Source organism: Mangifera indica, chromosome 14 (genome assembly GCF_011075055.1).
Source record: "Mangifera indica cultivar Alphonso chromosome 14, CATAS_Mindica_2.1, whole genome shotgun sequence".
NCBI lineage: Eukaryota > Viridiplantae > Streptophyta > Magnoliopsida > Sapindales > Anacardiaceae > Mangifera > Mangifera indica.
The window spans coordinates 1,352,792-1,371,860 of NC_058150.1; the positions used below are offsets into that span (position 1 = coordinate 1,352,792).

General features: G+C 34.3%; 6 protein-coding genes, 1 long non-coding RNA gene and 1 pseudogene across 12 annotated transcripts; 4 read left to right on the forward strand and 4 right to left on the reverse strand.

The window, feature by feature from the left end:
• Positions 1-395: 395 nt before the first annotated feature.
• Positions 396-1,497, forward strand: LOC123196973. Its single transcript, XM_044611137.1, has one exon. The coding sequence runs from the start codon at positions 609-611 to the stop codon at positions 1,311-1,313; it is 705 nt and encodes a 234-aa protein (XP_044467072.1). The 5' UTR covers positions 396-608; the 3' UTR covers positions 1,314-1,497.
• A 2,441-nt stretch (positions 1,498-3,938) lies between these two features.
• LOC123195486 lies at positions 3,939-5,421 on the forward strand. The gene is made up of 2 exons (XM_044609209.1): positions 3,939-4,426; positions 5,060-5,421. The coding sequence occupies exons 1-2, from the start codon at positions 3,986-3,988 to the stop codon at positions 5,231-5,233; spliced, it is 615 nt and encodes a 204-aa protein (XP_044465144.1). The 5' UTR covers positions 3,939-3,985; the 3' UTR covers positions 5,234-5,421.
• A 571-nt stretch (positions 5,422-5,992) lies between these two features.
• LOC123195485 (non-specific lipid transfer protein GPI-anchored 10-like) lies at positions 5,993-7,465 on the reverse strand. 2 transcript variants are annotated; one of them, XM_044609208.1, is made up of 3 exons: positions 6,490-7,456; positions 6,340-6,402; positions 5,993-6,259 (listed from the first exon to the last, which is right to left on the reverse strand). In XM_044609208.1, exons 1-3 carry the CDS (start codon positions 6,842-6,844, stop codon positions 6,111-6,113), a joined length of 567 nt encoding a protein of 188 aa, XP_044465143.1. In that variant the 5' UTR covers positions 6,845-7,456; the 3' UTR covers positions 5,993-6,110. The 2 variants fall into 2 exon arrangements, with proteins under 2 accessions (XP_044465143.1, XP_044465142.1); XM_044609207.1 differs by having other exon boundaries at positions 6,340-7,465.
• A 902-nt stretch (positions 7,466-8,367) lies between these two features.
• LOC123196904 lies at positions 8,368-9,127 on the forward strand. The gene is made up of 2 exons (XR_006497759.1): positions 8,368-8,606; positions 8,716-9,127. It is a non-coding gene; the product is annotated as an uncharacterized LOC123196904 (long non-coding RNA).
• Positions 9,128-11,499: 2,372 nt separating this feature from the next.
• LOC123196504 (E3 ubiquitin-protein ligase SIRP1-like) lies at positions 11,500-11,814 on the reverse strand. The gene has a single exon (XM_044610567.1). It carries the CDS (start codon positions 11,812-11,814, stop codon positions 11,500-11,502), a length of 315 nt encoding a protein of 104 aa, XP_044466502.1.
• A 1,028-nt stretch (positions 11,815-12,842) lies between these two features.
• On the reverse strand, positions 12,843-14,564 carry LOC123196246 (glycine-rich protein A3-like). Of its 2 annotated transcripts, none has more exons than XM_044610191.1 (3): positions 14,371-14,564; positions 13,603-13,924; positions 12,843-13,234 (listed from the first exon to the last, which is right to left on the reverse strand). In XM_044610191.1, the coding sequence occupies exons 2-3, from the start codon at positions 13,895-13,897 to the stop codon at positions 13,014-13,016; spliced, it is 516 nt and encodes a 171-aa protein (XP_044466126.1). In that variant the 5' UTR covers positions 13,898-13,924; positions 14,371-14,564; the 3' UTR covers positions 12,843-13,013. The 2 variants fall into 2 exon arrangements, with proteins under 2 accessions (XP_044466126.1, XP_044466127.1); XM_044610192.1 differs by lacking the exon at positions 14,371-14,564 and adding an exon at positions 14,228-14,368.
• Positions 14,565-14,773: 209 nt separating this feature from the next.
• On the forward strand, positions 14,774-15,395 carry LOC123196247 (annotated as a pseudogene).
• A 337-nt stretch (positions 15,396-15,732) lies between these two features.
• On the reverse strand, positions 15,733-17,425 carry LOC123196245 (glycine-rich protein A3-like). 4 transcript variants are annotated; one of them, XM_044610189.1, is made up of 4 exons: positions 17,264-17,425; positions 16,646-16,793; positions 16,439-16,612; positions 15,733-16,143 (listed from the first exon to the last, which is right to left on the reverse strand). In XM_044610189.1, the coding sequence occupies exons 2-4, from the start codon at positions 16,764-16,766 to the stop codon at positions 15,908-15,910; spliced, it is 531 nt and encodes a 176-aa protein (XP_044466124.1). In that variant the 5' UTR covers positions 16,767-16,793; positions 17,264-17,425; the 3' UTR covers positions 15,733-15,907. The 4 variants fall into 4 exon arrangements, with proteins under 4 accessions (XP_044466124.1, XP_044466125.1, XP_044466122.1 ...); XM_044610190.1 differs by having other exon boundaries at positions 16,439-16,594; positions 16,628-16,793; XM_044610187.1 differs by having other exon boundaries at positions 16,439-16,793; positions 17,264-17,424.
• Positions 17,426-19,069: the final 1,644 nt, after the last annotated feature.

Consider the following 19,069-nt stretch of genomic DNA (forward strand, 5'->3'; position numbering starts at 1 on the left):
CAGGCCGTTCACTTAAGCTAAATGCAGATCGCACCTTTCTCTCTCCTCCTAACTCCCTGGGCCCCACTGACGGATTTCAAGTCTTTTTTTAAATTTAGTTAATTTGACAGAAAAAGCAAAACTTAAAATTAAGAATAAAAAAATAAAAGAATTTAAATTAATAATAGAATGGAGTACAGACAAGAAAAAAGAAAAGGCATGAAAGGTCCGTGAATGAATGTGGCCTTTAAGTTTAAGCCTCCGCTCCGCTCTCCACGCGCCTGTCTTTATATTATGTTAGAACTAACTCTCTCTCACTCTTTTTTTATTTTTTATTTTTTATTTTTAAATTAAAATATTAATAAAAATTTAAAAATCTTTCATCTTCTTCTATTTCTTCACTATATATATCCTCTTCGTTTCTATTTCCCTCTCATCTCTAACCTCACATTTTCTCTCTCTATACTTCAACAACATCTTGTCTCTTTGCGTCTCTGCAACTGAGTTTCAACTCAATCTTTCGATTGGAATCGTTCACGATTCAGCTTTTTTTTTTTTCCTCTCTTTTCGGTTCTTATCTTCCAAACTGAAGGCATTATTACTTTATGTTTTGAATATTTATCTTTATAATGGAGGATTACAAGGAAAATAACGTCGACAACAGCAGCAACAACAACAACAAGCGGAAGCGGTTCTCCGAGGAGAAATCGGACGAGTCCGACTCGGTCGAGTCGAAACTCGCCCGAGTTGACTCTTTAGACTCGGAGGATGATAACCCGGCTGGTGCTGCGGACGTTGTTGATGCGTGCATCTTGGATTACTCATACGATGTGAATTCGCCGGTTGCGAAGCGTATCCAGGACGATTTGATGAGCAGCATTCTCGACGAGTCTGACCCTGACCCGGCCATCCAGGGGCTTGATTCGGTGATTAAGAGCTTCGAAGAGGAGATTCTGTTCCCGAGCGAGTTGCTGCCTGCGGTGGTTTCAGATTCCGGCGAGCAGAGGCCGGAACTAGGTTATCTTTTAGAAGCTTCGGACGACGAGCTTGGCTTGCCTCCGGCTTTTTCGGTCGGAGACGAGCAGAATGTCGGAGAATCCGTTGATTTGACGCCTACCGGGTCCGAGACGGCCGTTGCATTTGATAATATCGGCTTAGGTTTTGACGACGGATTACTCAGTTACGACCAGTACAAGTTCGGAATCGGTGGTGACTCGGAGAATAACAACTTTTCTCATGATTTCATTACATTAGGGGGAGGTTTATTCGATAGTTATGAACCAGCCGAAATCTCGGAATTTGCGTGGCGGCAAGAATCGCTTTCGGCTTCGTAAAAAATCAAAAAAGAAAAACGTTTCGGACAGCCGAAACGTGTGTTTAACAATGGAAAATGTTGATAATACAGTAGGAAAAGAAGTTAGATGCAACAGGTGCTAGCCCTGGAAAGAAAAAATTAGAAATTGTTTTTTTTTTTTTTCAATTATATATTTACTCAGGTAAAAATATTAATTCCTTTAAGTTATCGTCTTAAAAATGGAGGAAAAAATATGAAATTTCTGGCCCAAAATTGTACCTGCATCATCATAATTTTATCAGGGGAAATTGATGAAGCTGTATGATGATGAATATTAAAGTGGGTTAAGATGTAGCAAAATTTAATATGCTTGAATTGTCAGAAATTCGGATGATAAAATTAATGTTTCACCAAATGTGAGGGGAGATTAATGCCGATTTCTCAAAATATGTCTTGACATTGACATACGATGATACTAGAAAGCACTAAAGCACTACAATCCTACCTGGCTCGGTCCAGGCACGCACAAAATTTCGGTTGAATTTGAATAAATTAAATTCAATTTTAAGTTTAATTAGAAATTAATTTTTATTTGAATATTTAATATTAATGTTTTTATCATGTGATAAAATAATTTATATTATTAATATATAGAATCACTGATTGATGGAATCGAAGGTAATCTTAAATCCCCTTTTTTTTATAATTAAAATCCGTAAAATCTTTTGGATCATTTGTTGTGTTTGTCAATATCAGGTAGTTTCCTCAGCCTTCAATCCTTGTCTCAAGGTGGGTGTTTGAACAGGATAATATCATTGCATCAATAAAATTGTATATTTTTATTTTAGATATATAAATATATATATATTTTTATATATCTCATTATATAAGTACAAGATTATAAATTATTAATAAAATAATATTTAATTATATAATAACATACACAATTATATATACATGATATATATTATTATATAATTAAATATTATTTTAATTTTAATTTAAAATTATTTCATCATATAATATATTATTTAAATATTTGAAGTTGGTATTAATTTGAACATCATGGTAACTTGTATTTGAATGCGAAGAGGTTTGTATAATATCTTTTGACTTTGTGAGTCACCTTTGATGTTTGTCAAATTGTTGCTTTAGCTGTTTCAAAATACAAAGATAAGAACCAAGACTTAAATAGCAAGTATGAATTTGAATCCATCAAAGGGTCGATTTTAATATGGTATAATTAAAATCTTATATATATTAAATATATTCTTAAACAATCTATATTAGTAAATGTTTGGCATCCATACAAAGAAAAAAATTGAGCAATCTTAATTAAAAATAAATAGATAGATATTTGGTTTGACTAGGCTCCAATTTGAAAAAAAATCAATTAATAAATTAATATATATATAATTATGTGACTTCTAAAATAAAAAAATTATAAATCGTTTTATAAACAAGAGTTATAATTGAATCAAATTAAATTCAAACTTGGGTGAGTTTGAGTTCGATTTGATTAAAAAAAGTGAAACTTGAGCCTAGGCTTGAGCTCCCCCAAAGTTAGTTCGAGTTTAGATTGGTTTAAAAGGAGTTAAGTTTGAATTTAACTTAAATTTAACTATAATAGCTCGGTATTATAGTTAAGTTAAAATTAATTAAAATGATATTATTTTGTTGTATATTAGTCAAATAATGTCGTTCAAATTGATTTGTATATAACTTTTTTAGGGTTGTAAATTAAACATTTTTAAAGTTCAAACTTAAGCTTAAACTTGTTGAAGTCGAGTTTAAACTTTTTTAAACTTGAGCCTAAGCTCGAGCTTGAAGAGCTCCTACAAAGTTAGTTTAAGTTCGGTTCGGTTTGAGGAGAGTTAAGTTTGACTATAATGGCTTGATACTATAGCTAAGCTAAAATTGATCCGAACGTCATTATTTTGTTATATATTAATCAAAACGATATTGTTTAAACTGATTTGAATATAATTTTTTTAAGTTTATAAGTTGAACACCTTTCAAATTCGAACTTGACCTTAAACTTGTTAAAACTAAACTCGTTTTAGACTTATTCGAACCAAGCTAGTAAACGAGCTCAAATTAGTTAGACTTAAATTTATTCCTATTAATAACATTCAAGCCCCACAAGCTTACAAATGTAAAAAAAAATACTCAAACTCAAAAGCCCACTATCTCAAATAGCTCAACAAAAAACAATGCAACCTAGCTATAGGAGAAAATTTTCTTACAAGTATAGTAAATAAGCGAAATGTGACATATATATTTATGACAGAAAAGCCTGAGAAAGAGTCAAGAAATAATTCTAAAAATTTTCAATCCAATGGTATCTATACGAATCATAATCTTAAAACCTATGTTCGATGATTGTCTTTTACAATATTAACATAAAAAATAGAACTTTTCAAATAATAAATTAAATTTAAATTGATTACAATATATTGGTTTAAGTCATTTCATCTTCAATAAGGGTTTTAGCTATACCAATATTATTGTGAGAATTGAATTGATCGAATCGAAGTTGACTCTAGCTTGAACCACCTTTTAAAGAGAAAATGATAATTACACAACTGAATAACAAAATATTGGGCCGAGCCCAAACACATTCGGATCAAAAATCGGGTCGGGTCATAAACGTATAAACATGATCTTCAATCTCCTCGTGGCACTTCTCGTCCACTCACTCAAGCTTTCCCAATGGCTCTCACCATGAGGTACAGTGGTGGAGGAGGCAGAATCCTTTACATCACCCGCTCTATAAATCCTGTCAGTCGCCATGTCATCGTCTTCCCCAGCTCGACGTCGCCTACTCAAGCTTGCGCATCTACTCGCCTTGTAGTCTCGGCTGCCAAGAAGTTTTCTTCCCGAACCGGACGCTTCGACCGCAAGAACCGGAAGGGTGGCGGCTCGATCACCACGGAAGAGGAGCAAGAAAAGAAGAGTGAACGGAGGGTTGAGATTGAAGATGATGAGAGCGTTGGTGACATTAGAAAAATTGAAAACGTTGGTGTAAGTGTCGATGATGGGCTCGTTTTGCCGTACCTTCCCGGTGAAAAACCCGACTTCTGGGAGGGTCCCCAGTGGGACGGGCTTGGCTTCTTTATGCAATACATGTGGGCTTTTGGCATCGGCTTTGCGGTATGTCTTGTGGATTTTTTTATCAGAGATCTAAAATGATTTGAATTGGGAATTCTTGAATGTGGTTTTTGAAGCTCGTTGATTTTCAATGTTGAAGATAATAGCAGTTAAAAGTTCAATATTTTTGTTTCAATTTACTCGCATGATTATCTTTTTTGTTTCATTAGTGGATATTTCACAGTTGAATGATTTGAAAATTAACTTAGAAACTGTGATGTTATTGATCTTATTGAAAAGATTAATGACGAGCAAAGATGTTCACTGGATTTGAATACCACCCTTTGATTAGATATTTTATTCTTACTTCAAAGTCAACTGTTCTTATGATAACACGTGATTTATGGGTAGTTAAATTGGTAGTCATGATAAGTGTACATAGATTTATTGTTTAATGGCGGGCCAATGTCGAAATCAGCTAATGAGGAATAAGTTCTAGTAAATTGAAATCATGTTCTGTTTCTTTCAGATTGACCATTCCCAGTGTTAGCATTTTAAATAATATTCGTTTCAGCATGGTTTGGGATTCTTATAGGTTGAGAGAAAACTACTTATGTTTTAATTGTTGGCGTTTGATGAAGCTAGTTCTTGATGATTTCTCAGGCTGATGTTATTCTTTTTCGTGTAATGAAACAGCTAATTGCATGTGGTATTGCTGTGGTTACATACAATGAAGGAGCAAAAGATTTTAAGGAGACACCTGCATACAAAGAGTCGGTCCAATCTCGAGAGCTATTAGAAGGACCAGAGGCATCTGATTCAGATGTCTTTGAGTCCAACCCAACAGAGGTAGCACCTAGTTTGGATTAGTCACCCTTTCAGATGAACGCAAAAGAAATTATATTCCAGATACGGTGTAGTTGTAGCCGAAAAAAAAATCCCAATTGAAGGCATTGCCCTCAATTTAAATGGTAATGTTTGTAATTTATCTTCTGAAATGTATCTTAACATTTTGTCACATGTCAATACAAAAAGATGTGCTATTGTGCGTTTTATTACGGCAAATTGCCAAGATGTCTATCAGTATGACCTTAACAGTAGTGTTGCTTGTAGCAAGGCTAGGTTTGGTTTCTGGAGGAACCCTTTTTCTCTGATGCTTGACATTTTTGGTGTATTTGTAGGCTGGGTTTCTGCCCTTGTCTTTTAGATTATTGTAGCTGATTGCAAAGAACACAGCCAAAAACTTCATAGAAGGTATTTTCTAGGAAGAAAAAATTGATTTGGTGGATCAAAATCTTCTGAAAAATCTCAATAGATGTTAGATTGAATAGAAATTCAGAACTGATTTGAACTTGTGGTATAAGAATGCTTGAAGTCTACCTATTTCAGGATTACAGGAAACTGATACAATGTGCTACATAAATCTCTCTTGTTGGTAATGTAGTTTGCTTTTGTTTGTGGCTGAAGGCCACTAGTTATTGAGAATTTGCACATTTAAAAAATCTATTTTCTTGCAGGCATATTGCTGAATTTAATTCTGCCATTGCTGTGCTTTACCCTCGAATAAACAATTCTTATAAACATATTGATAATAACATCTGAACTCATAAAAATAAGGAACATAGTAAATTTTACTATAGCTAATGAGATTAAAGCTAAAACATATTATAAATACTAGTTAAATTCGCCACAAACACCATAATCACCTACTGATAGTGACTGAAATAAAATAGCTATTGTTGGGTTGTTAGACTCCACATATTGCTATCAGAAATACTAAAACTGAAGCCACAACTACCATTTCACCTTCTGCCTTCAACTTTTTCCCAGTACTCCCACTGAATCCAAGTCTCGTCATGCTTGGCCTTGGCGCCTCTGGACCCGACATAGGAGAAGCTGAAAACCCAAATAAATAAAAATGTTAATGATCATAAGAAAGAAAATTAAGGGTGTTGAGAATTATGTCATTTGCATACCTGCAACAGTGGAGTTTGCATTAGAGCCAAAGGAAACTTGAGAACCAGCAGGCACAGGTACCCCTTCAATGAAATCAGAAAAAATGCATATAAATGAGGCGCGGAAAACAAAAAATGCTGTATGGATCCTTAAATATGGAAACAATATACCAGAACAAGCAGAGCCATTAGCTTGAAGTCCACAAAGTGCAGGCAGCCGCAAGGCTAGTGTGGAGTTAATAGGCATATTGCTCAGGGTAGTGCTGTTAAGCAAGAGGCAAAGGCAGTCAGGTTGCTGACTGTAGACTTGCTTGAGGTTGATACAACACATTTGTGCCGGTGATGCGGTTGTGCCTTGGACAAATGGTGCACATGGGGATAGTGGTAGCATGCGCGAAACACAGTTAGCTATGGTTGGAGGAGTCGGTGTGGCAGGGCCTTGAGAAAGGGCCGTTGGAGGAAGAGCAAGGAGGAGAATGACCATAGAGGTTGTCGCAATGGTAGGAAAAGACTGAACAGAAGCCATAAGGTGTTTCCTGTTTTCTGTCTCTGTGTGTACTTTCTTGAGGGAAATTAATTAACAGGGTCAATTTAAGTGTGTTTTACAAATGGAAAGTGCATTTTCTGAGTGTGGGTTGCTACATGCCTGGTGTATGTTATTCTACATGCAATTTTTGTTCTCTCTTTCACAGTTTTTCTTTGCTCCATAACTAACTCTCTGCATTTTCAGTTAAAAGGCAAGCACAGACTAGAGGGATATTCATAAGACCATCATATTAATTTTTATCAGAAAAAAAGAATGTAAATATACAAAAACATAGAACAACAATATTAAAATTTCAAGACTACTTGGTAACACAGAATCTTACTGAAAATAGACACTGGCCCATGAAGTTACTGTAAATAAATCAACCCTCATCTTTTTATAATCAAAGCCGTGCTGCTTTCTTATACCTAGAACTCTCAATCTAAAGCTATAGAAATGGCACCTCTGGTTAGTTCTCTGTCTCTCAACCCCTTGTTTGGAATGGAGATTTCGTATAACGATGAATTTGGGGACAATGGTTTTTGTTTTAGTTTCAGGAAGTGATTTTAGCAGCTGATTTAGGGCGTGCCCAGTGCCACAAGAAGGTAGCCAAAGCAATTTTAAGAGCTTATACTGGAATTGTCTTTTAGGGTTGGATTCGATTTGGATCGAGTTCAAACAAGATTTAGTTCGAAATTAACTCAAATACAAAAAAATTAGTTTAAGATCAATGAGCAAAGACTCAATCTCGATTCAAATTAATGTTGCTTTGTATTCGATTAGAATTGACTTGAATTTGAATATTTAAATTAGTTCAAACTTTAGCTCATTTTACAAAAACAAATTTACTCCGCAATCAAACTTAGCTCGTTCAAATCAATGTTATTTACAAACTATGCTTGAAGAATGGTATTGATGTAAACTACATATATACACACCAGGTTCTAATCGAATCATAATTTAGTACAAGATATGTGCCCTCACACTTTATTGCCATCATTAAAATTATTTTTTTAATAAGAAAGACATTTTTTATCACTAACAATAAGATTACGTGTAAACACTTTTAAAATCACGAATAATAAATTAATATATAATTGAATAATTTTAAATTAATAATAAAATAATATTTAATTATGTAATCACACATCATACATATAAATAATATTGCTATATTTCCACTAAGTGGATAGAGGCGTTTAGGTCAGATTCTAACAGCACCATTATTTAGTTGTAATACATTATTTATCACCTTTCTGGTTCCTTTTTCAGCTCTGTGGAGAAGTATACGCAAGAAATGAAGACTTTCCATTTGAAGAATAACCCTGTGGAACAAAGAAAGGGGATAATCTCTTCAGCTGCACATGCAATTTTTTACATGCAAGTCAAGAATAATGGACAACCTACGCTACATATATGCATTAATTCTCACTTTCACCACCACTGGAATCAGATTCCAGGATTAAACTAAGCAAGATTTCTCTTGTTACAGCTCATAATAACTAATGATCGATCCTCAATTATTCTCAACACTCCCCATCACCAACTTATTTATGGCACAAAAGGCAAGCTCAAATTGCACTACATGGAATATTATATTGGTTGTATACATATATGTTCATAGTTTCCTCTCTCTTTTTTTCTATCATTTCTCTGCAAGTTTTATTGATAAGAATGCAGTTCTGCTGCATGGTGATGAGGATCGACATTGACTGCAATGGCTGCTACAGGAAAGTTAGGAGAGCTCTTCTTGACATGCAAGGTGAGGATTCAGTTTTGAGTATCCAATTGGATACCCAAGATCATGTGATTCGGTGATTATTGAACTGCGAAAGATTGTCGAATAATTTTTCTTTTTTTGGTAATTATAGAGTTGGAGACTCATTTGATAGAGAGGAAGAGATCCAGAGTGAGTGTGTGTGGCGAGTTCATCCCACAAGATGTGGCCATCAAAATAAGGAAGAAGACTAACAGAAGAGTTGAGATATTGGAGATTCAAGAATTCAGCACCACCAACAAGTATGAAAATCACCAAGAGCATAGCCAGCAGAGACCCCTGATCACTTACATAACATGAAAAATAAAAGAAAGCTGGGTTCTCTCGATTAACCTTGATCGTCTACAGCTTCCGAATGGCTGATTCAATTGCAGGCACTCTTGTAGGTTCCATCTCTATTTCATTTGTTAGAATATGCCATAAAAACCAATCGCTTTAATTGATTTTAAGGTTGTATATCTTGCATGTACATTATTAATAAAAGAAGAATTATGTCATACTTCACATATTTTCTACGTCACTTTTATATCTATGTTGTAGTTGTATATTACCTCCATATTGCTACATGTATACGACATATGAAATGTCCCGATGAATTTTAATAAACGCCATCAAATCGTTCCCTGCATAGACAATCTGTTTGGGCAATAGTATTGCATAGTGGGTGTGTGTTATATCACCACAATATATCAATGGATGATATTAGATATGATAGATATACACATGGGCAAACAATGAAACCATTTGATGGTTAAAAAACTGGTTAAAATTATTTTATTATATTATTTATCGAACGTGACCACTGAACGATGATCACATGGATATTTATATGTAGTCAATGATACATCGTAAATCATACTAATGTATAGATCCTTTGACTTGAGATATCACAGTTGTGCTTCATTCCGGAATGTATGGTTCATATGGTGTATACCACGAGGCTAATCATGTCTCGTTCAGACGCCGCTTTGATCATATGTTGCTTAAGCGAGAGGACAAGTGATGATCATACGTGGATCCGTTAGCTCGACTGCTCCCGAGTTCCCATACGAATATCGAGAAATATGAAAATCTAAGATACTGACCAGTGTAAATAAAAAACCACATGAAGAGAGTTTCGATGTGGCACATCATGATGTATGACTTGATATTTGAAAAGATTAAATATTGAATTTTGGCATTCCATGAATCAAAGTTTAATCGGGATGTAATGACGGAAGGATTGAACTACATGGTAAGTGTGAGTAAGAAATGTTCATTTGACATTATGTGAAGCTTGTACTTCATTGTGATGTAGGGGTCATGGAATATTGCTAGATGACACCACATGATCAGTGGGAGCTTCGTTTTGTAACAGAAAACAAAGTATATTGGTTAACGACAATTTTGAGTTATACAATGATATAATGAAATGTATCGTTTGATATGAAGCTCACGACTACGTCACTATGAACCTTGAAGGTCACACCCATATTTCGAGGAAGAAAATAGTGTTATGAAGCTGAAAATATTTATCCATGGTTGGCTAGCACTTTCCGAGTTTAAAAATTGTGTTTTTTGAATAAGATTCGGAAAAAGCGGTAAAATTATCATTTTACATATTTTAAATTGTTTAGAAAGTTAGAATGAATAATTTTGAGTACAAATTATTTAATATGTGTCAAATTCTAATTTCTCTTAATTATCAACCAATGAGAATTGAATACATATTTTAACTTGATAAATATCAAGTTTTAGTTTAATAAAAGAGAGAAAAATATTACATTTTCTCTTCTTCTTCTTCTTCTTTTGCCGGGAAAAACACCATTTTTCTTCCTTAAAGGGTGCAAGTCAAGAGATCACTTATTTTAGTTATTCAAACTCCTAAACTTCAAATCAACTTACAAGGTATAAAGTAGTTTACATGTTTCTATATTTTATTTGTTGAAACAACATGTACATTTTATATTACCATTGTTATATATGATGTGAATATGATCTAAAAATTCTAATTTTTTTTCCAAAATCCTTCATCATCTTCATCTTCATCATGTTCAGAAATACTCATCAAAATAGTATCAATTATCCTAGAATGCAGTGCAGAACCTTGTAGCTTTCGAATTTTTTATTTCCAGCCATGTAATGAGCGCACCTCTAGCTGCATATTATAATGAGGACCGGAGTAAAACTGCAATGCTGATCTTGAAGACTAATTGTGTTTAGATTGGATTTGAAGAAAGAAATTTGATTAGGTTTTCGTTTCATTCATTAAACTTGTTACACAATATTTTATTTATAGGGTATTAAGTAAAATTGAACTTTCACTCATAACTATGGGTGGATTCTATACGTGTCAAACTGAGTGTAAAGTCTACTAAAACTCATATGCTTAAAGTCAATTGATTTAGTGCATAATATTAGAGGATACCGACAGAATAAACAATATAGTTATAAAGAAATAAATAATATTATTAGTATATAAGACGAACATCATTAACGAATGGACAAATGAATTGCTTTTGATTTGAGCTAAAAGTCTAACTTGAAGTTCGACTCAAACAAGTCGAGCAAAGTACTTGAGAATCAAATTAGCCTAAATCATAAAACATAGATGTAATCATATAATTTTATTGATAATAGACTATTTTTGGGAAACGATTTTCCTCTTCAATTTAGAATTATACACTAATTTTTTAAATTATTCTTTAAAGCAATATTATATGTATATATTTTAAATATATAAATGTATACACATTAATATATGTCTTCATATAATTGTATATTATTTTATTTTAAATTCAAAATTACCTACTCACATGATGAAGTATGTATATATTTATATATTCAAAATGAGTATACATAGTTTTATTGATTTCAAATACTAAAAATCAAAATCCAATTATAATCTACATAAAGGACAAAATCTACTCATGCTAAGCCACTTCAGAATGCAATCGCCATGAAAGACATGAGCACAAGGCATTCTTGTTGCTTGCGACCCAAGTAAAATCTGTTCCAGGCAAACCACACACAATGTTGCTTCATCTTCGTTCTTCAACATCTCCAGTTTCCCAATGGCTGATTCACTGGCAGGCACTGTCACAAATTCCATCTCCATATCATCAGCAAAGTCTTCTTCTTCAACTTCATCTTCATCGTCTATTGAAAATAACTCACCGAACACATCAATGACTATGTCCACTCTTGCATTCATTCGCAACAATTGATTTGAATGAATTGAATGAATATTATTGATAAAATATTATATTATAAATCATAATCTATAAAGAAGAAAAAATAATATAATCATATCGAATCAGAATCTGATTAAATAATGCACCTTTGGCCCTCAAAATCCTTGTTTTTGGCCATGGCGTGAGCACACTGCAATATATTATCGATAATGGCTGGCCAGGAGGGCACATTAACATCAAAAAGCTTTTCATTCATGATGGTTCTGGACGTCAACACATCGTTGTTTATCAATATAATAAATCACGTTCAACCTCGACTGTCTTGCCGTCCAATTGGTTGAAGATTAAATCATGGAAGTCATTAAGATCATTGTAGGGTGAAAGATAGAGTATGTAGTAGTGTTTGATGAGAATGGAGAAGATGGCAGAGCCATTTGGTGGTACTTGGTAGTTCAATCCAAATAGGCCATGGTAACTTTTTTAATTGAAAGCAAGTCGATCCAAATAGTATCTATTTGAGAATAAATCAATTTCGAGCCAAAGTTTTAGTCTAACTCAAAAGCTCAAATTAAGTATGACTTTGTGTCATCCTAGAATCACCCTTAGTAAAAACTGGTTCCAAATTAAAAAATTGAACATATAGATTGGGAAGAGTATAATGTATGTGCCCCCAATTTATTCTTTTTTGATTCATCCTTAGACTTAAATACTTTATTCAAGAAATGTTTTTGATTTATTCCGTAAGAATCAATGGAAAAGGTATATCCTTTATAATACATTATATTCGACTTAGTTATTGATCGTGATGTAATGTGTATCCCTTTTTTCGGTCATGGAATAGAGGAAATAAATTTAAAAAAAGTAGAGTTTTATGTTGCACAGCTGACAACAAAAACTTGCCCGATAATTTTATATAATAATGGTGTAAGTTATGGATTGACAGTCCAGTATTATAATCTGGAGAAGCAACCAAAATGGCTTGAAAAGTTGGAGTGAAAAAGTCCCAATTAAGCGGCAAGCCCAGATGATTTATGTACAAGAATTGATATAAGCCAGAAGGTAATATGTATATATATAACTTTGTAAAAACATACAAGATCCAATCAAATAGACAAAGAGATTAAAGTCATCACAGACTGTATGAATTATTGAAGAAAACCAGCATCGAGTGTTCCATAGAGTCAAGAGTCATATGATTTAGTAGATCAACAAGAGCAAATCACTTCCACTTCTTGAACTTGCCTCCGAACATTCCATGCTTCCCATGCTTACCATGCTTGAATTTGCCTCCATGGGACATATGATGAGCTACATGGGGCATGTGACTATGAGCCCCATGGGGCATGTGACTATGAGCCCCATGTGCCAAGTAAGATGCACCATAAGCAGCTGCAGCCGCTGCGGCACCCCCAGCAAGCAGTGCCCCCATACCGCTGTGCCCTGAAAATATGAAAGAAGTTCAAAGTTGCTTCCATATGGTAAAAAAAAAACATAAAATCAACAAACAAGTTCTTTTAAAAATCTCCAAGGTGAAACAACATACAAACACGAAAAACTAGCTTCAATAATGATGTCCCCAATCAGGCGATGACTACAGAGACCTAAATCTCTATTGAGGAAATCCGCAATGTCAACCAACATAATAATATTAAACCCACAATCTTATACTCAGTCTTGCCATTCAAATCCAAATCAAGAATACTACATTGCACTGTACTCAGATCAGTAAAAGATCCCAATTCCAACTATAAAACAACCATAGAAATTAGCTATTATAATTCAGCCGCATTTTTGTCACAATTTTGTACCTGAATGATGTGAGCCTGATGGGCCATGAGCAGCTGGAGGGTATCCAGCAGGGGGATAACCAGCTGGTGGATAGCCGGCAGGAGGGTAACCTTGTGGAGGAGGGTAGCCTTGTGAAGGAGGGTAGCCTTGTGGAGGGTAACCTTGTGGAGGGTAACCTTGCTGTGGTGGATAGCCTTGCGGAGGATATGCGCCGGGTGGTGGAGGGTACTGAGGAGGATACCCATGACCTCCACCATGACCAAGTAGATGTGAAAATAGTCCCTTATCAGATTCTTCATTCTTTCCACCTCCCATGTTTTCCCGATCCAAGAAGAACAATGTCTACAACAAAGATTATTAATAAACTAATGAGATTCAAATCAAAAGTTCCAATATAAGGTAAAATCTGACCAAAACATAAAGCCCCGGAAGAACAGCATCTAAAAATCAACAATCCGAAACCCCATCAAAATTAAACAAAAAGGTAGAAAATTTACATAACAAAAATACATGAAATCACAAAATAAACCATACCCAGATCGAGTTAATAGGCAATTCAAAACTACTAATGAAATGATCAAACACTTATTAATAATTAACTTAAAAAATATCGAAGATTTTCAAATTAAAAAAAATAAAAATTACCCTTTAATCGATCAAACAAAAACCATAAAATAAACGGAGATACGGATCCAGGTAAGGAGCAAGCAAGAAGAAAACGTTACAACAATAATAAATTGAAACGAAATGGAACCTAATAAAGGCAAGCGATAATCAGAAAGGCTGACCTTTCAAAAAAGGCGATTACGAATTCGAAAAGTAAAGGCAATAATGGAAGGAGGGTAATCAATTGGGAATAATATACAAGTTTTGAAAGCAACTTCCGAGCATGTTCTGACTTCAAAAATGAGACGAAAAGGGGATTCCTTCTACCCAGTTTTTTGCGCGTATTGCTTGTATATTTCTTTATATTTATTTATTTCCTTAAAAAAACCGCTCTTATTAGGCCCACTGAAATTTCCCACCGGAACTTTGATGAACATACTTTCACACCATCTAAGTTTGAAAAGTGTATTCCTATTTGTAATTTAAATGTTTGTTCGTTTTTCCCCTGGATCTCATTTTCACCACCCAATTCTCGACTTCTTCCACTTGATATAGTTTGAGAAATGAGCAGAGCGCAGGAAATTATTAGTTGATGGTTGTGTGGTCAATCAAACACCTAGTGGTGCTTGGATATGACGATGATATGCATGCTGGAGGCTCTTCTGCAAATCTTAAATTTCCCGTCACTTCTTCCCATTACATTCCTGACACCGTTATGTCTCCTAAGTCCATTCAAAGAGTAGCCGCAGCCGCTGCAAATAGTGAAAATGCTGCCGTCACCACCACCAACCCACCGATATCACCTACTCTTCCCTCCTCTTCTTCTACTTCTTCCTCCTCCTCTTCATCGTCTTTAATCTCATCTCCGTCAATGTCCTCCTCGCCGTCTGATCAACTACTGGATGATGATGTCTTTTTATTGCAACCTATTAAGCAGACCTACAATGAAGCCTCCATTTCCATGATGGAGCCGCTTCCATGGTATAACTTTGATGGGTTCAATCACCTAACTTTGATGAGCAGACCTACTGGATCGATGACTTTTTGGATGAAGGCGATATTCGTTTGTGGAGCTTCTGCTAGCTGATCAATTTTTAATCTATTGAAACTAATTCATGATCTTCAGTTGTTAATTGCTTGAAGACATAACTGACAATGACCTAAATTCATATACATTTATTTAAACAAAAAAGGGTATTTTGATTTCTGATTTGTTATTGTACAAGTAATTTCCATTACCCAATTGAATATTCAAAATCAACTACATATAACTTTGCTTATCATAAAAGGGGCAGAGCTAAACAAGAACTTAATTAAGAAGATCAATGTTATGTGGCTTCACATATTAATTTTGTTGGATTAATTCATGACAAATGTTGCACAGCTGACAACAAAAACTTGCCCAATAATTTTATATAATAATGGTATAAGTTATGGATTGACAGTCTAGCATTATAATCTGGAGAAGCAACCAAAATGGCTCGAAAAGTTGGGGTGAAGAAGTCCCAATTAAGCGGCAAGCCCAGATGATTTATGTACAAGAATTGATATAAGCGAGGCGGTAATATGTATATATATAACTTCGTAAAAACATGTAAGATCCAAGCAAATTGACAAAGAGATTAAAGTCATCATAGACTGAATGAATTATTAAAGAAAACCAGCATTGGGCATTCGATAGAGCCGAGTCATATGATTTAGTAGATTAACAAGAGCAAATCACTTCCACTTCTTGAACTTGCCTCCGAACATTCCATGCTTCCCATGCTTGAATTTGCCATGCTTACCATGTTTGAATTTGCCATGCTTACCATGCTTGAATTTGCCTCCATGAGACATATGATGAGCTACATGGGGCATGTGACTATGCGACCCATGTGCCAAGTGAGATGCACCATAAGCAGCTGCAGCTGCTGCGGCACCCCCAGCTAGCAGTGCCCCCATACCACCGTGCCCTGAAAATATGAAAGAAGTTCAAAGTTACTTCCATTGGATCAAAAGAACACAAAATCGACAAACAAGTTCCTTAAAAATCTCCAGGGTGAAATGGCATGCAAACACGAAAACCCAGTTCCAATAATGATGTCCCCAATCAGGCAGTGACTACAAAGGCCTAAATATCATAAATTGGGATCACTATAGAGGAAATCTGCAATATCAGCCAACATAATATTAAACCCGCAATCTTATACTTAATCTTGCCATTCAAATCCAAACCAATAATACTACATTTTTGTCACAATGTTGTACCTGAATGCTGTGAGCCTGATGGGCCATGAGCAGCTGGAGGGTATCCAGCAGGGGGGTAACCAGCTGGTGGATAGCCGGCAGGAGGGTAACCTTGCTGTGGAGGGTAACCTTGCGGAGGGTAACCTTGCTGTGGTGGATAGCCTTGCGGAGGGTAACCTTGCTGTGGTGGATAGCCTTGCGGAGGGTAACCTTGCTGTGGTGGATAGCCTTGCGGAGGATATGCGCCAGGTGGTGGAGGGTACTGAGGAGGATACCCATGACCTCCACCATGACCAGTTAGCTGTGAAAATAGCCCCTTATCAGATTCTTCATTCTTTCCCCCTCCCATGTTTTCCAGATCCCAGAATCACTATATCTAAAACAAAGATTGTTTATAAACTAATGAGATTCAAATCAAAGTTCCAATCCCAAGTAAACTCATCTGATCAAAACAGAAATAAAACCCTGGAAGAACACCATTTAAATTCAACAATACGAAGCCCCATCAAAATTAAACATAAAGATAGAAACTTTACATAACAAAAATACATGAAACCACAAAATGAACCATACCCAGATCGAGTTAATTGGCAATTCAAAACTGCTAATGAAATGATCAAACAAATATTAATAATTAACTTTAAAAAAAAATACACTTTACAAAAACCACATCGAAGATTTTCAAATAATGACATAAAAATTACCCTTTAATCAATCAATCAAATGCCACAAAATAAACGGAGATACAGATCCAGAAAGGAGTAAGAACAAAACGCTACAATTTCAATAATAAATTGAAACAAAATGGAATCTACGAAAGGCAAGGCAATAATGAGAAAAGCTGACCTTTTTAAAAAGGCGAATACGAATTCGAAAAGTAATGGCAACAATGGCAGGAGGTGATGAATTGGGAATAATATAACAGGATCCGAAAGCAACTTCCGAGCCAGTTCTGTCTTCGAAGATGAGACGCAAAAGGATTCCTTCTTCTCAATTTTTGACGCGTATTGCTCGCGTATATCTTTATATTTAATTATATCCTTTAAAAAAAAGTGTTCATATTGGGCTTAATAACTGTTTCCCACCAAACTTTGTTAAAAGAATTTTTTCATTATTTAAGTTTAAAAAATCTAAATTCATACCATATGTAATTTAAACGTTTGTTCGTTTTCCTCTATGTCTCACTGTCATTGCCCAATTCTCGTCTTCCTCCACTTGATATTGTCTGAGGAACACAGCCGAGGGCGAAGAATTATTATTATGTGGTTAGGTGGTCAATCAAACATCTATTGGTGCTTGGATGTGATAGTTAACATGGAGGTGCAATACAAAAGGCCTGTGACGACGATGTGTAGTGTTGAGGCGTGTGTCTCAAGTGGTGTAAGGTGCAATCTCGCGAAAGTACTATTGTGGTAAAGTAACAATTGAGTGAGATGATGGTGTGAGGAGATGAAGGTGACTGACATTAAAAGTGTAGGGCACAATAAAAATAATTGAAGAAGATAAAATGGTGAGAAGAGTTTAAAATAATAATGTGCATATTTTAACAAAATATGTTGACAATATGTTAAGATAATTCACAATTGAGAGAAAAAATTTTCGCAAAATTGGTGCAAATTTTGTAATTTTTCTTTTTAAAATTGTTATTCAATTTCGGTAAAGACAAATTGTGACATTATAAAAGATTTGATTGATTTAATTAACAAATTTAATAAACGGGTCAGAAAGAGTTTTTCCAAATTAAAGGACAAAAACGTTGATCAAAGTTTGGGTAGCAAAGAGTAATTCAGTGTTCATATATTTAATTGATTTAATTAATTAGGCTAATAAGGAGGGAGTGATGCGACGAGCCGATGAGACTGAAAGCCATCATTATACGTGTCGTCATCACAGGCTGAGACTCGTGCCACTTGGCACCTAGCAAGCCCAGGAAGTAAGAGGTGATGGGTTACCGTAAAAGTCACTGAATTTAGAAATTTTCTTGATAATTTTTTATCATTTATTTTTCAGAAAAAATAATTTCTCAGTCAGCCAGTCAAATCTGATGGCTGATTTATTTTACACACGAAAATATTATTAATTAATTTTATAATATTTGTTTACATTATTGTCTATTTAATCTAAATTATTAGGTTATTTGATTATTAAAAAATTTTCTGAGTTATTGTAATTAATAAATTTTTATATTTTTTTCGGTTCATTCAGCTGGCTGATTTTATCTGCCATCATAAATTCAACCATTTTGAGTCTTGCCAATATATCAATGGTTAAGGTTTAATTCGAATCAAATTAAATTAGAATTCAGTTTATTTTAATAAAGTTAATTTTGAGTTTATCAAGTTTATTTCAAAAGTGTTTAAATTTAATTTGTTTGAGAGAAATTAAATTTTAAATTTGATTTAATACTAAAATAATATCGTTTTAATATATATTAATCAAAATGATATTATTTTAATAGATTTGTATCGAATTTTTTAAATTTACGAATTTTACAAATTAAATACTTTTAAAATTTAAATTTAAAAATATTAAAATTTTAAATTTAAATTTAAAATCAAATAAATTCAATTTAAATATAATCCTATCAACCATCCTCCCTATAGACTTTTCCTATTGTTGTCTTCCACCCTCTAAAGCTTTTCGCCCTCACTC